Source organism: Callionymus lyra, chromosome 3, assembly GCF_982586985.1.
Source record: "Callionymus lyra chromosome 3, fCalLyr1.hap1.1, whole genome shotgun sequence".
NCBI classification, from domain to species: domain Eukaryota; kingdom Metazoa; phylum Chordata; class Actinopteri; order Syngnathiformes; family Callionymidae; genus Callionymus; species Callionymus lyra.
Genome location: NC_141820.1, coordinates 30,388,225 through 30,405,203, shown reverse-complemented (window position 1 = coordinate 30,405,203; position 16,979 = coordinate 30,388,225). Strand labels below are relative to the sequence as shown.

Below are 16,979 nucleotides of genomic sequence, written 5' to 3'. Positions count from 1 at the left end.
TAAAATATATACTTAAAAAATCAAGACACATAAGATAAACACAGGAGTCCCAGCAAGTCAGGAAAAAGACTACACAAATAAGAATGTCTTAAGATGTTTCTTGAAGGAGTCAGTAGATCCATCAAACACAGAGGGAGAGGAAGATCGTTCCAAAGCTTAGGAGCAACAGACTCAATAGTCAAGGCATGTTTATGCTATAATATAATGTCTTCATCTATGGAAGGATATTGTACATGTATGATAGTCAAATATGTTATTAACCTTGTCAAAATAATCTTTCTGTGCACTTGAGCTTTTGTGTCAATAATCTCCTGGTTCAATTAATCGAATGTCTTGAACAACTCATTAACACAAAAACAAGGATGTTCAAGGATATCGACAGCAGTTTCTGTGTGTTTCCGCAGACTGAAGGTGATTTTTTTCCACATACAACACAATTATAATCAACATAGCAAATGACCCCTGCGATGTCGGGGAAGCAATTACGGCTGCTGAAAGCGTAACGATGATTCTTTACAACAGCCTCTGGAAAGAAATAGTGAAAAAAGAAAATCTGAATGTAAAACCTTCGGGAGCCAAGTGTGATGGTCTGTCAGCGAATCAACAGCCAGTTCTCCCTGTGATTGACCTTGTTGGATTTGTAACCATGGAAATGTTTGTTCTCCCTATTATGGAGCGGAGCTTATAAAGAAACACAGTTAATGTGTGGAGGTCTCATCACAGCGGCTCGGAAACACTTCATATCCTCCTCTATACGACTTGCTGTGTCCAAATAATAGACACGAGCCGAGGCTCACACACGTGCATTATCGCCCTGATGTTTTCCATTTTCTTTTCACATCAGATTTGTTTTTTGTTCATCTCACCTTTATTGATGCATCACTCTATGATGCACACACTGACTATAAACCCCTTGTTTGTGCCTCAGATGTATTTCTGGTCATTCCAAGAGAAGTGATGAGAACAAATACTTTTGTAATGACAATAATTCTTGATGGACCAAGTAACACCTAAACTGACTTGTTTAATCATATGACAAACGCTGGACCAAAGTCATTTGGCCTGGAGCCTTCATTATAAACGTTATTATTCAACCAGTGGTTGCAAATTACACATTTTTAAAAGGTTACAAATATAACTTTATGAAAGTCACACAAGCAAAATCATTGAAAACTCTTATTCCTAATTATTGAATATGGAACCTTTTTGCCTGACTCTCAAAATTCTCTACTCTCTCTGATTAAAGATATAGTTTGTCCTCACTTGTTTTGAACTCACCAAAAGTGGTCCTTGTGGAGAATAGTTACACAAATATACAACAAATAAAATACTTTTAAGTTTTCAGAGACTAATGAATATTTAACAGATGATCAAGTTGCCATTTTTTTTTAATAATATGTAGTATATAATTATTAAGTAATACAACTATAGATTAATTTGTGCAATATTTAAAGTGTATTTTTTCCCAGTAACGATAAACACTGGCAAACGAAAACATTCCATTTTCGATTCTGGAAAGCAAAACATTAAAGTACTATATTGTTATGGTAAGTAAGTAAGTAAGTCATTTGTATTTATATAGCGCTTTTCCACACCAGGGTCACAAAGCACTTAAACAATTAAAACAATACTCACTAAAATATAAACTTTAAAGGTCATGATAACAGTGCAGCCTACTCCCATCAGTATGTGTGAATGGCTGTCAAAGCGCTTTGTGACCCTGGTCTAGAAAGGCGCTATATAAATAGAGATTATTATTATTATTATTATAAAACTGAGAACAACACAGGAGTTCTAGAAAATCAAGGTGTTTCTTGAAGTCAGTCCCATATATGTCATCATCCATTTATTCTGGAACCTAAACTATAGTAATGAATTTTATTTTAAATAAAATGAAGAATTTTTTGTCTTATTATTTTTATAATTGTTGTTGTTTGTGTTGTTCCTGTAACTCATGCCTTTAGTAAGGAGGATATGTAAATATATAAAAACCTATTCATTACTCAAATTAAACCTTTATAATAAATTATTTAATAATACAACTGACCAAATTCCACGACTACTTTTTATTTTAAAGCCTTTTTAACTGATCCGTGTGCTTTATTTCTGTTATTTCGTTTAACAAAGAACATTGTGTTGTTTTGCGAGAAAGCTCGTGCGCATGCGCATTCCAGATTTGCGCTCCCTGGCAAAAGCAGACATGGACTCCCGGTGAGGGAACGCGCGCTCCGGTCAGGGGTAAGATGCTTCCTCGCGTATTTTAAAAAAACACTAGGGGAGGATGCAGATGGGAGGACGAGCCAAAAGAGGAGAAATACATTTCATGTCGGCTCGACAGCGATGACTCACCGCTGTCATGCAACGACGCAGATTTTCACGCCATGAATCAGACAATATTTTGAATTTCGTCGACGATTTCAGGGTCAGAAGCAGAAATGACTCGTGGTTACATGTGTAGGATGTTTTCAACTCTCTTTAGGTCAGGTCGCAGTCGCACTCTCGCCTGTGGTACCTCCTGATATTTTGAATTATTCATTAGAAGTTTCAAGAAAGTTTTGCGCACCTTGGAGAGCTCCTGAAAGTGATCACTAGTGCTTTTCTTACTAAGGTACTATGAGTCATATTAACCAATATAACGTTTATTACGTACATTGTGTTTAGTAAAATACATACACTTGTTGATGTTTTTGTCAAAGCAATGATAAGCCCAGGTATCAAGCACATCCAGTTTCATTCTACTACAACCAAGGAATATAATAATAATGATAATATTAAACTATCATGAGATAACGTTCTATTTTTTCTTTCCCAGTTCGATTGTTGTGTTAACATGTATTTCACTTAAAAATGTTTTGAGATGAATCAGTTGTATTTATTTATCACTCATTTTCTTTATTTTAGAGGGTAATATTTAGAATATTTTAAGTAGATAATCGTCCATCAGACTGTCAAACATGTGAGAAGAATTGTCTGCATGTTTTTTAATTGTTAATAAGTAATAAGTATTGCATTAAACTTGAGGTATAAATATTTGCAATTTGGCAATTCTTACTATGTTCAACTTGTGATTTTTGTTGACTAGATGTTATCAGGATGCTCACATTTTTAAAGGTGATCCATAAGTAGTGGGGCAGAAAAAAAAAAGCTAGTGTTGCCATTTAAGTTTATATATCAGGAGTAATGTTATTACTTCTTTAAACAGTTCCTGTTTATATTTACTTAAACGTTACTGTAGTGTACTGTACTGTAAAGTATTGTTTTACATTACTCTTCTTTAAAATCTTGTTGGAGTCCAAAGGGAAACAACTTGATGCTGGCTTCTGAAAAAAACTAAGTAATGTTCACACTTTCTTAAGCATTAAAAAATATTTATATCCTTGTTAAAAAAAGGCTTAAACACTAACTTTTATCAGTTCTCCCGAATCTGCATAATAAGGGCTTTGTCACCCTGGTCTGGAAAACAATCTATAAATATAAATTACTTTATTACTTACTTACTTATTATTGAGACAAAAGATTTTGTATCAGCCACTGAAGTCTCACCTGTTCTCGACCTCTTGACCAGAATCAAACAGTATGATGTCATTTCCAAGATGGCTGCCACCATCTACTGTCTATGTTCTCCATCGTACTGAAACAACATTAAAAAAACTGTTTTGCTGACAAACCTATTATCAGCTGATTTGAATTCACAATGTCATGTTGCTCATTAACCGCTGTGTATTCCACGTTAAAATGAAAAAGATGGGTGAAGGGTGATGTTAGGGGAACATCTGAACAGAAGAACCAGATGAAAGTGCTCACTTGCATGTGTGAGTCATCCGTGGGTGGCGCCGAAGCCACCTCGGGGCAGCAATCACTTGTTCACAGGCATGAGCACAATAACCCACGCCGCCCAAGATTCATGATAATGGTTTTATTGAGGGGAACTTCTATAGGTGAACAATGTTTTGTAAACAGATCAGCTCTCGCGGATCAATCCGACACGAAATGCTTGCACTCATGTGAGTTTCTTCTTGACTTCAGGTGTAAAACTAGTGTGAGGAGAAAATGGCACTTTGCTCAGACGCTTGTGCTTCTGTCTCAGGAGCTGAATCCTCCAACCCTGAGGTGAGCTTTCATTTTTGGTCCTAAATAATGTGTGAGGAATTCTCATCTCACCCCCTCGCGCATCCAGTCGACGCCTATAGGAGTCATTATATCTAATTGAATCTCCCACAGGCGAGCTACACCTGCCTTCATTTCGGAGTTCGTTCTTACTTGCACCACTTCTACGAGGGGTGCTCGTCCTCGGTGAGGGACGGCGACCCGGAGGATCAAGGGTTTGCACAAAACCGTGCGTCCAACTTAGCAGTCTGGAAGGTAAATAAAGTCATTCCTCAGATCAGTGAAGAAGTCGAGAAGTTCAACCTCACGATGTGACCTTTGCATAGTGCTTGTGCTTTTGAAAACGGCAGAACAAAAAAAGAGGTCAAGTAATGAGTAATGAGACAGTTCGGCTCTCTAGTGGTACAAATAACTTCAGGTGAATCCACCTCCATTTGTGGTAACATAATAATTTGTTAATCTTTTTATCTAAAAAAGAAATTATTATTTTATGACATGCTGTCTCAAAGATTTGTTTTTGTACATTTATAGCACGAGCGTTTTGTTATGTGTTATATGTGGGAAAAAAGCGTAAAACAAATATACAGTAAGGTTATAATACGTTTTGTACCCAATTAACTAAATGATTCGTAAATTGTTAATCAAGTTAACCACATTTCAATCTCATACTTGCTTAAGGTGTCCAAATAAATCATTGTAATTCTAGTACATTACAAATTAACTGATTAAATTAATCTTCTGAGAAGAGAATATTTCAAAGAAATCCAAATTTCTATAGCTATTTGAAAAACCACTCGGGCAATTTATATTTGTCTCTGACGCAGCAGGTAAGTCAGGGTAACCTGACATTTTTCACTAGAGATGAACAAATAATAAAACGCTACCGTATCTGAGGCATAACAATTTGGATTCCAAACCCCAAAAGAGGTTTTTTTCAGAAAGCTTAAAAGCTTTCTGAAAAAAACTCAACCAAACAACTGAAATTGGCCTGAAATCATCAGCACTTTGCGATTGAGTTTCTCAGTCCTCCCGGGTGTATTACTCATTCACTTCCAGAGTTCTGTAAGCATGGGCGATAAAGTGAGCTCACAGTAAAACAGCAACAGTGGAACAATTCACCAAGTTCTTAATGACTGTTCGTCTGCGTTTCTAATCAATGAATTAAAACCTACGACTTAAGTACGATGGTCCAAGTGTCAAGCTACAGTCCTAATTCAATTGCCATACAAGAGTGCTGTTGGTTTGTGGTGTAATAAGTATTATTTAGTTGTTTGTTTGCCCTTTGTATATTGGTTCACGTATAATAACCAGCAACACACTTTCTCCTCCAGGTTTCCTTGGCCCTGGGTCTCCTTATTCTGACTGCAGGTGTGGCGAGCATGTCTGCAGGTTATTCCACCTCCCTTAAAATCGAGTCTTTCGGAGAGAACGACCTGTTTTTCGTGGATCCCAAGGCCATCAGCTTCAATAGAGGGCGCCACCTTACAACCGCCGCAGGAATCGTGCTCTCCTGCCTCGGCTCTGTGGTGGCAGCTCTGGGGTTGGTCATATGGATCCGGCCCAGGACCAGCCGCGTAGACAGACCCAGTTCAAGGGAGGGGGATCGAGGCGGAGGGCTGGGGTTCAAGTGGAGGGGGTTCAGGCATAATCCAGAGGTGGTCACCGATGCGCCGGGTGTGGTGGAGCGTCAGATACCTGTCTCGATGTCGAAGGTGGAACACGTTCAACCGTCTTTGTAAAAAAAAAAAGTTAAATATCTGCATTTGTGGTTGTTTTGCTGATGGTCCAGGGGCCTCCAGTGAGATAGAGATATTGGTGATTGAACACAAGTATATAAAAGTAGAATAAAAATGTAATGCAAAGTACAATGTTTATTGACATTTTCAGTGTTAATGTGGGAGAAAATGATACACATGTGATCATGACTAATCCAGCGATGCCAGTGAGAGTCCTACTGGTTCTTCATTTTTATTTTAATTGCTGACTTTCCATCTAAAGTGGAACTGGCTGTGACTGACTTTGTCTTTCCCAAAAATCAATGCAGCCAATTGGAGTGAACGCTGGGCTTTGAGTGTTTTGGGGGCGAGGATGGAAGCTCATGATTCACTGTTAGATTTAGAGGGGAAACAAATCCTGGAATTATTTAAATTATTGATAACAGAAGAACAACAGATTTGTTTTCTTCCTTGTGTGAGTGTAAATGTTAAACCTGAGTATAGGTTGGGAAGGATTTGTTTCCAATTTGTTTCCTGAAACACTTTTTCTGTATTGCTCAAAAATCCCATTCTGTGGCACAAAACATAGTTTAAGTGATAGAGTGGTGCTCACCTGTAACGTCCATCTTGTATTGAAGCCTCAACATTAAGGAATTTCTCCTGAAAAAACTAAACAAGTCTATATTTTTAGCTTGGTTTTTTAGCGGTAGCTGCCAGGCCATCAGCCAAAATCTTGCTCATGTGCACTTGCAATGTGTTTTGAATGAGGAAAGACGTCAGGCAGCAGCTGATAACTTCGCCACAAACAAAAACTTAAAATACAAATACTTATTTAAGTTTTTTCCAGAACAATTGAGGCATTGATACAAGATATGTGTTACGGACAAGCGGTATGGAGGTATTTGGATGTTTTTAAGTCTGTCTTATTGGAAGACAGCTAAGCTTAAGTCACTACTTTAAAATTAATATACATTTTTTGTCTATAACTCTAAAACAGAACGGATTACGAAATAATATCAACCCTCAGGCGACATGAGGGTGAGTATAAAGTGAGTGGTTTTTAGTTTGATCTAAACTATCACTTTAAGTTGAAGGCAATATTCAATTGAATCGCTCATGCTAATGTTAGTGTACCTGAAAATAATTTCATAAAAAAACAAATTTTTTTGTGAATAAATGATCAAAGTATGATATAAATGTGTTTGTGTGAGTATTTGAAGTAACTTTTTACCTAGATCATTTTTTGTAATGGTTCAAATGTATTTTTGTATTTAGTTGACAGACTCCAAGAGAAAAGATTTCTTGTGCTTCTCTATAAAAAGAGATTGTAACGTCATTGTAACGTGAAAATAATGTTGTCAATTATTTGTGAATTTTATATGAAGTCATGTAACTGCAACATATAAGTGTGAGGACGGAGGCTCCTGGACATTTGTGTTGACCACACACTGGTTGTGGTTCAGTATTCACATGGATTAATGTGTGTTTAACACGTTGTTTACTTGTGTAATAATTAAAGTGACGTAAAGTACAGGAAAGGGTCTCATCCCTACTAAGACGATTAACAAGATGCACTTGAGTCTCACTGTCAGTCAGGAAGTTCTGATTCTAAACTCACAGTCGAGCTATTTTTCTCAAACACACACACAAGACCTCACTTCATTCACAACCTCTTTCTTTTCCTCTTCTATAAATACTTTTTTCTCTAATTACCTTCAACCTCTGTCTCCAAGCAACAGTTGAGCTCCTGGTCCTCTATTCTTAACGCGTCACAAAGACGGCTTCCTGACTGGTCCAGCACTCCTTTTTTTCCAGCCAGTTAGAGAGCGTGTTTACATGTAGTGAGGAAGCCATGATTGCCGACACCTCGGAGGACACCTGATGCGTGTGACGTGTTCACTGACGTCACTTTATTGTCGTTGGTGATTATTCGTTGTGTCACGAGCAAAAGAAAAACAAAATAAAGATGCATACTTTAAGTTTAAGGATGGTGTTTTTATTTCCTCCCTCTTTAGATTTCAGACGGGACTCTCAGTGAAGGTTCTAGGCAGGAGGACCACTCTATTGGGTCAAGGGAGAAGGGGGCGCTAGGGGGGCAGAGGACCCCTGTGAATTCATTAAAAAAAACATCCAATATCGATGAAAGTCAAACCATATGTAATATTGACTAAATCAGGGAAATTTTCATAATTTCAGTCTGTCTTTTCAATTTTAATCCACCTTAACTTACTCTCTTCCTTTAAAGTTTCCCTTGGTTTTCAATTTTCTTTTCATAGCCCCAAAGCAACGGGTATTTTAGCTTTTTTGATTATAAACTCATTCATTAATTCATTCATTTTCTGTGCCGCTATTCCCTGATGGGGATTATGGAGGGATAAAGCCTATCCCAGTTTCATCGGGCGGGATGCGGAGGACACCCTGGACAGGACGCCAGTCTATTGCAGGGCAGACAAAGAGATAGAAACATTTACACACAAATACACACACACTCATTTCTATGGACAATTTTCCCAAGTTCACATCAACCGCTGCACGTTTTAGGACTGAGGGAAGGAGTTTTCTTCCTCCCAACCTGGAAGCAAACCGGCAACTTTCTTACTATGAGGCTATTTTATTTAATTTTGAGAGTCGATAAAAGGAATCATTCATCAGACGGCTAAGTTGTTAAAACTACACATCTATCGCAAGAACCATAAAGGTGAAGATGGCAGTAATTTATACAATCACAATGCTTTGTTGTACAAACAAACCCCATTATTACGTCATAATGGACTCCGCTCTCATAACCTCTCGTTCGCCAGATTATGATCCACAAACCTCAGAGCCCGAGCTGGGGTGTAAGGCTGGATCAGATCACTGGTGTAAGGAGGAGCCTGACCATAAATATCTCTTCAAGTAAGAACCAGAATATAAGTTGATTCTGAAAGAAACTGTCAGCTAATGCAGAGTTTTAAGGATCGGAGAAATGTGAGTTCTTCGACTAGAGCTGCTCAGAATTCTCGCTTCAGAGTTTGTGGGTTTACGCCTTAATTATAAAGGCTATGGTTTTATCTACTGTTCACTTCAAAATGTTTCAGTAATTTATTTGAAAACACTCAGAGTGGGTCACCCTAACATCTTTAAATATGTTTTAAAAAAGGCAAAATGTTACATAGTGTTGCTTTAAATGACTCTGTTTCTTTCAACAACCCCAAGAGAAAAATTAATTAACTAAGCAACAACGCATATTTCTGTTTTTGTTGAGTTTACATTTGATTTTTTTTTTACACGTTTTTGTAATTGAAGTTTGCCGTTTTTTTTCCAGCTCACTCCTAACTTTCCATACGTGTAAAAAAAAAAGGGTGAACACGCCGGTACATTTGAACCAACATCAGTGGCATCGGAGGCGGGGGTGTATCGTCATTGAAGTCAAGACACAGTAGTTCCACTTCCTGTTGCGTTGTGTTTTCACGGCTGACTCTGTGATTAGCAAGTGCGTAATGTGGTCGAGGAGCGAGAGCTCGGCTGCTTCCCCTTCTGAAGACGGAGGCTGACATGCCTCGCTTCGCGACGGCGTCGGCCGTGACTCACACTGTAGCGCGACACGAAACGTACAGTCGTGCTTGACTGATTGGCAGAAGCGACTGTATGTTCCCGAGCTGCATCTCTGAGCGCCAAGTCTGCTGTGGGAGACAGATAGGCGGCTGGAACGTTTGTCTTCCAGCGTGTGATGATCAATACTCGCCAGGCCTTTCAACGGGAGGAATATACGCTTTTCCAACCGCGTTATCATCTCCATAATTATTTCACAATTAATTCCAGAATTGTGGAGCTTATTCAATATTGTTGTTGAGCTTTATTTTCATCAGACTTTTGGAAATACAAATAAAAAATGTCGTCTGCAAAATCAAGTTTTCTTCTTGAAGGTTAGCGACTATGAGTGAAGGTTCGCTGTTGAGGGTTCCATGTCACCAGCCTGAAATTGACAAGTCGTGTAGCTAATGGTTTTAATTACAAGTGTAGCAACAGCGGAGCAGGCAATAACATCTGAACTCGAGAAGCTGTTTGACGTCAAGGAGAACTAATTTCTTCCTCAAGTCATGTCCAAATAAGTTATTGACACACGGTTCTGTTGCAGGAACTCAACACACACTTTTGCAGAGAAATGAATAATTGACCAGGAAAAGTAAAATCCTGTTTTGCTTTAAGCATGCAACTTTCAGTTGGTATTGGTCTTGAAATGCACTTTCAAAAATGAGGTACTTCGCATCCCAGCACTGGTGGCTCTTTGATGAGTCCATGTTGGAGTCTGCGAAGATGAATCAGGCTCCGGCGTGAAGACCGACGTTTCATCAGCCTCATTACGCCGGCAAGTCATCGCACATCAAAGTGGCGCGATATTGAGATGCGTCCGCGGATTTTACGCTTTATTACCACGCGCAGTAAAACGTCGATTTTTGGAGTTAATTCAGCAGGAAATGCCAGCAATTAGATCTCTACACCACTAAACAGTTCACAGGCCAACTAATTACAGCAGACAATTATTTCATCAGTTCTTCCTTGTTTTATGGATTCTGGTTTGTTTTCTTGACCTTGTGATTGTTGCTTTCCATTTAGCTTTACGTTTAACATATAAACATGTATGTTTTATACATATTTGTTTTATATAATACATTCTGTAGCTGTTTTGTTGTTGTTTATGTTTTCTTGTTTATGTGATTTCCTTTTGTTTTTTTTTGTTTTTTTGACCTTGTGATTGTTGCTTTTTAGCTATACTTTTAATATTTATATGTATTTATGTTTGTTGTTTGTGTTTTCTTGTTTGTAATGTGATTTATTTTTGTGTTGTTTTGTTTTGACCTTGGGATTGTTGCAGTGCATTCAGCTTTATGTTTAAAACAGCTAGAAAATATTATATATATATTCTTTTCTAGCTGTTTTGTGTTTGTGAGGTATTATTTTTAACTACAAGCTCTATATCTTTGTTTGTCCCTATTTAATCTACTTTTTTTGGGGGGGGGGGTATGTACTGGTAATGGTTACTGTTACAGTAAGTGTAATTGTCAGTCTTTGTTTTTTATTGTTCTTCATTGTGTTGGGTTCTAAAGTTACATTTTCCTTTATTAAATTGTTAAGTAGATACTAGATACTATAAAATGATGGAAGTTATTGTTATATACCTTATAAGAAAACATACTGTGACTTCCCTGAGTTTTAAGTTTAAAAAAAATGTTGCTTTTATTTGTTTAAATAAAACTTTTGCTTATTTAAATATTAAATATTATAAAACAAAAGAACATTGAAGACTGGCACAGGAAAGCGAAATTCATTCAAAATACAGATAAGAAAACAAATCTGAATACCATGGTAGTTAAAAAGGTAATATATAAAGCAGTCTGTATTGTACTTTTCAATCTCTTACATTCAGAAATCAAAGTGTTCCTTTATGTACACTGTACAGTAGATTCAAATTAACTGTTGCTCCAATTTCTACTACAAATACAGTGGATAAATATTATCCGAGCACTAACTATAATACTTAAAGAACTGTTCAGTCTCCGCAAAAAAAATGTCATTGTGGAAAAGAAAAGTTAATTATACTTAATCACAGCGCAGACATAATTTGAGTGTCATGATATATAACAATGTCGCTGAAATAGATCTTAATAGGAATTATAATAACTTCATTTACGCACTCTTAATCTACCATGTCGCTCTACAATGATTAAATATTCATGCGGAAGGTGATAATAAGAAAGCTAAATATAAATCTGCAGGTAAGTCAGAACATTTGAATAAAGTGTGAAGAGAGTATCTTAAACCAAACGTCAGAGTTTAAGCAGCACAATGGCTGATGGGTGTTGACGTTCAGTCTACAGGGACCAGGCTTGTCAATAATGTCCTCTTAATATGAGATGAAAATACTTCACTTAACAAATAAATTAACTTAAAGCTTAAGAAACAACAGGTGGTGTCTGTCATTACGTAGGTTGGTTCTAGTACCTTCTGCCTATTCCTTAGAAGAGCCACTGGGTGCTTATTAGGATTCTCTCTCCTCAAGCTTTTATTTTGTACGGTAAGATCTCGATCTGACCCCCATCGTGAAGGCCGGTCCAGAGACTCAAAGAGTGTCAGGGAGGAGCAGGTTCTGTGCAGCTTGCTGCTCCGATCTCTAGTGTTTATAAGAAAATAAACAGAAGAACAATGGTGGAGGAAAGTGTTTCTTCTGTTTCCTTCTGTTCCTTCGGAGTGAAAGAGGGTGTTGAGGTCATGACCTCTCTGTCCACGAGGAGTCCCTTTGCAACATCCAACACACCCACTCATTCTGCTTCCCCCTCTGTCTCCACGTCAAGATCTTCTGGATGGGCTCAAGCTCCGGAACATAAGTTGTTGAGTGTGTCTTTGTCTCCGGATCGTCGTCCGGTTTTGGGCTCAGGGAAAATAGGTTGACACAGTGATGAGTCTGATTGAGTCAGAAAATGTGGGTTGAGAGTCAAGGAGGGTCAGTGATGGGTCTGCAGGGAACAGAGATACGCTCTACATTTTCCAGGTGTCCTATGGATCTCTAGAGAAACTCCCCTGTCAAAGAGGGGAGGTCCTGACCCTGCTCTGTAAGGGTATTATCCAGCATGTTCAGAGCTCAGAAACTCGACATACATTCCATACAACCTGGTCCCGAAGAGGACAGGGGGGTGGGGACTCATTCTAGATCTTGAATGGATTTGTGCCCAAGCAGGTGTTCAGGATGTTCAAGTTCAGATAAGTGCGTACGGATGGGGGGTTGAGGAGGGGGGATCATGCTGAAACGAACGGTCGGGATGATGTTACAGTACACCAGATTACCGCTTGGTTATTCTCTGGAAACTTTCACAAAATGTGAGGTGTCAGCCTTGAACCATGTCAGGCCGGACCCAGAACAGTACAAGAACCTGTGTGGAGAGTGTGGGACCAAACACATGAACAGTCATTGGTTGATGCGCTTAACATCCCACTGTCTATACAGTATCTATAAAGATTTCACTTAAGAAAGGCGTGCGTTTTTTGTGACAAGTGGCCGATATACAAGACGGTGACAGTTGTTTTGGGGCAAGTTGTTGTGGCACCGGATGCTTCAGAAGAGCCAAAGGGTCGAAGGTTACACTGGGCCTAAAACCTACTTCTGTCCAAAGATCCTCTTCTTTAGATACAAAGTGGATATAAAGGAGACACGTCTTTCACATGGTGTAACCTAAAGTGACAGCCAGTAGAAAGTTGAGTTTGCAAAGGAAAATAATGGCTCATCCTGACCTATTGATTTTAGGGACTGAACCTAAACATGAGCAAAACTTTCCAGCAATAAAGTTTTGACCTTTCCCGTCTCTGGCGGGCGGCGGCGGATCCGGCACCGTCACACACCGAGGCGTATTTGCAGTCAGTGCCGGTTTGTTGAGCATTAAAAAACGTTAATTGGAATTTCCAAAAAGCAGAGAGAAAAACGGCATCATGGTCCCACCTCCTCCAGTCAAGGCTGTCAGAAAGCAATATTCCAAATGAGATTGTATTTGGATAATCTTTTGAACTGTAATAGGTTTCCAGCCAGCAGCCATATTACTATTGGCACATCATTATTAAACAAAAGTGACACCGAACCATCACTTTGCAGGCGGCGCCAGATAAACGTTTGGCACCATGCAAATAATATTAGTTCTGCTTCCAGAGTCACCGGCTTATCTCTGCGATGCTATATTGGGTTCATATCCCTGTCGGCTGGCGAGGGCCTTCTGACAGAAGTGTCTAAATTTATGAGTAGCCCGTATGTGAGGGGTGCATGTTTGAATAGGCTGCCCGGCGTGTGCGTGGCATGTCGCTCGTGTGTCGCACATTAACGCTTTTATATGTAAATGTCATGTTTGTGGGTGGGTGGATAGATGAGTCTGCGCGGTGCTGGTAGGTGTGTGTGCAAAACTGGGGAGCATTCATATGTAAATGCGGGGTGTACGTGCAGCGGTATATGCAGACGCGACCCATATCATGGCATAATGAGATCCGCCACTGTTGGTTACACTCAGACACTTGTAATTATGGCTGCTGGTGCAGGAGGGAAGGACACACACACACACACACACACACACCTCTGTACGCTGACAGCCGGCCGCTGCCGTAGACAAAGTGATGACCTGTCCAGTTTGGCACCAGTTTGGGAATAGGACGCAGCAAATGGGATGTGATAAATGAAACCTACACACACACGTCTGTAATCAGCTGTACAAACCTGCCGGGGTGTTCCAGGAAGAACAAAAACATTGTCAGGTGAACAAACACGAGCCGGGAGTTATTGATTGTGTCGTCTACACAACACTGCCAGTTTATATTCTCTAAAGGTGTTTAAACTTTGTTCCAAGAGGGACAGATTTTAAACTCCAGTGAAAATGCCTTGTCCGTGACATATTTACAATTGGATCACCTTAATGTAACAAACCTAAAACAATGTTTGCCAAAACTCTTATAGATAGTATGAAGAAAAGGAATTTGAATATATTTTTCAACTTGCTTTTGATATTTCACATCAAAGTAAAAGATGAGAACAGAAAACATGAACAAAATTAAAGCTGAGTACTGCTGCTTTTGCAGTACTTTTCAGTGCACATATTTTGCTATAAGATTCTATGATGGTCCATGTGACCCCCAAACTGCTCTATATTAGTGGGTCATTGACAGTGTTTTCATAAGTACTACAAGTCTTATTAAACTTATCAAATGTTGGAGCCTTCCTCTCCAAGATGCAGTCCCTCGTCTGAAATCTCTGCAAACAAGAGGTTACAAGAGTGAAGTCCATTATAATGCAATAATGGGTTTTACTCCTACTCTATTTTTCTATTTTCACCTCCTCCAGCCAGCTGTAACCACACCCCAATTTGTTTATACAACAAGTCCCTTAAAGATGGAGACTTTCCTGGATTGATGACAAACCCCGACGCTTGACCTTGATTGGGTGTAGTTAGTACCTACATAGTTTTCACCTCCAGAAAAAGAAAGTGTTTTTAAGTGGTTTAAGCACATTTTCTAATGTCAATATTTCAACGAAAAGGGAGTTTTGTTCAGACAAAGCCAAGATCCATTTAAGACACACTTAAATCAATACATTAGTTTCCCTTTGAGCTTGTTTAGGGGATAAGAAGAAAAACAAATGCTTTGTAATATGTTTATTTGACAACATTGTCAGAAATGATTGATTTCTTTACTTTAAACTACAATTAAAAACATCTACTTCCCCATGAGTTTTGTGCTATAGAGCAGGGGAGTAAAACTCTTTCGTGCAATGGCTTGTATTTTCAACTTTTTTGGCTAATTTTAAATATTTAAAGAAAGAATGATGAATCTTCATAAAGTGGTTTCCTTAAATTTCAGACCCCACTAGATGTCACTCTCAATTCAATAATCAAATGGTTTCAACAGCTATTCTACTTAAAAACTGAGAGCGCCACCTACTGAGCTGTTAAAATAAGACACTACTTCATGAAGCTTCATCATGTTACGTGATAATATCATCATGCATTGTAGGTGAGCTATTCTTTTGGTAATGAAAATATGTTTAAAGCTTTTTTCGGGCTGTAAAATGACTTGGTGGTAGTGATGGTCTGATGAAGCTTCTGTGTCAGTTTCTGCACTAACTTGAACTGTTTTGATAAAACATCACATCATTTTTAAACTCATGGCGCCACCTACTGACCTCTAAACAACATGACACTGCTTCATTAAGCTTCATCAGACCATCAATACCCCCGCAGGCCTGAGTCATGACACATGCTCTGTCAGGAAACAAAAAAAAGTTTGGGGTAAACAACAAAGCTTTATTTAATAACAACAACCTAAAGATCCAGTTTAAATGGAAGGATTAGTTTAAAAATTATGCTTCAGACATCTTAGACAGCAACCCTTTGAGCTACCACGAAAACATCTCTAACATAAACACGTGATATTCTGTCTCACGTTGTATTCAGTAACTTGACGCACTTGTTTACAGTTCAGTATGTATGCATGTATTCTAGAGAGTACATGTATATACTGTGTGCCACAGGTTCGTTGACATTGAAGCTAAACTATAGACACACACTCAGAGTTTAGCAACATAAAGAAACACGTGGGCTGTGAATGTATATTTCCTATAATGGGACACTTATGGTCATTGAACTAATCTCCATTAGATGACATGCTTCACGGAGGAAACACAAAAGCTCACCAGGTACTTCAAGTGTCTGCTGTCCAAGGCCCCCGAGCCGCTCGCCTCCATTAGGAAGATGTTTCATCAGCGTCCTTGTCTCCTCCTGTTCTTCCCCCCGATGTCGCCGAGCCGGTCCTGCTTGATGGCTCCACGCCCGCCTCCCCATCCTCTGACAATCAACCCGGAAACAAGTTCTGATTTATCCTCTCGCCACCGGCCTTGAACCTTCGAGCGGCAACAATCATGTTGTCTCCGCATCGCTCCGTCTAAAAAACTCTACTTTGGCTGACGGGGCTTTAGAGGAACGGCGTCTTTGATGGAGTGTTACCGCCGCATGAATGTGTGCGACGGCGTTGTTAAGCAGCATGAAGGAGAAAACCAATGACTACAATCTACCCCCCCCCCTCCCACCCCACTCCCCCAAACACACAACCTGTTCAAGATGGAAGGTCCCAGGCAGCAGCATTGAGAAAATCAATAGCTGCGACGGCTCGCTCTGTTTGCATAAATATCAATCATTTAATCGTTGAATCTGGAGCTCAACTGGTTGTGGGTCGTTTCCCTCAGCGTCGCCAATATAAAGTTGACACGTGTTCCGGAGTAGATGGAAGGTCACGGTACAGTTTGCAACACTGTTCCTAAATCCTCATTTTGACTGTTGGAGGACAAATATAAGTCTAACTACTTCTTATTTTCAGAGACCAATAGATGGCACTCTCTCTCATCAATACTAACTGCCCTCGCCGGGTCACAAATAAATTATCTATCAGCAATATTTGTACATATTCTGTCTTCTGGCTTGACTGGACCTCACAGCAGTCACATTGACTCATCAAATAATGTGTTGATGGTCCCCTGAAGCCTCATGAAGCCTCATGAAGCATCATGAAGCCTCATGAAGCTTCATGAAGCCTCATGAAGCAGTGTCATATGGTTCAGAGATCAGATCATCTTTGGTTTCTAATTATTATTTTCAT

At 39.2% G+C, this 16,979-nt stretch overlaps 2 protein-coding genes across 2 annotated transcripts in view; both read left to right on the top strand.

Moving 5' to 3' along the window:
- Positions 1–16,979, top strand: part of adcy2b (adenylate cyclase 2b (brain)) — a 360,789-nt gene that overhangs the window by 62,385 nt on the left and 281,425 nt on the right. The gene's annotated exons all lie outside the window — the stretch shown is intronic.
- Positions 2,190–7,807, top strand: nrsn1l (neurensin 1-like). The gene is made up of 4 exons (XM_087785931.1): positions 2,190–2,238; positions 4,027–4,110; positions 4,222–4,362; positions 5,439–7,807. Exons 2-4 carry the CDS (start codon positions 4,051–4,053, stop codon positions 5,844–5,846), a joined length of 609 nt encoding a protein of 202 aa, XP_087642057.1. The 5' UTR covers positions 2,190–2,238; positions 4,027–4,050; the 3' UTR covers positions 5,847–7,807.

Coding starts and splice junctions, on each gene's coding strand:
- nrsn1l (XM_087785931.1), top strand. CDS start 4,051: ATGGCACTTTGCTCAGACGCTTGTGCTTCTGTCTCAGGAGCTGAATCC. Junction 4,111..4,221: donor CTGAATCCTCCAACCCTGAG/GTGAGCTTTCAT, acceptor AATCTCCCACAG/GCGAGCTACACCTGCCTTCA. Junction 4,363..5,438: donor CCAACTTAGCAGTCTGGAAG/GTAAATAAAGTC, acceptor TTTCTCCTCCAG/GTTTCCTTGGCCCTGGGTCT.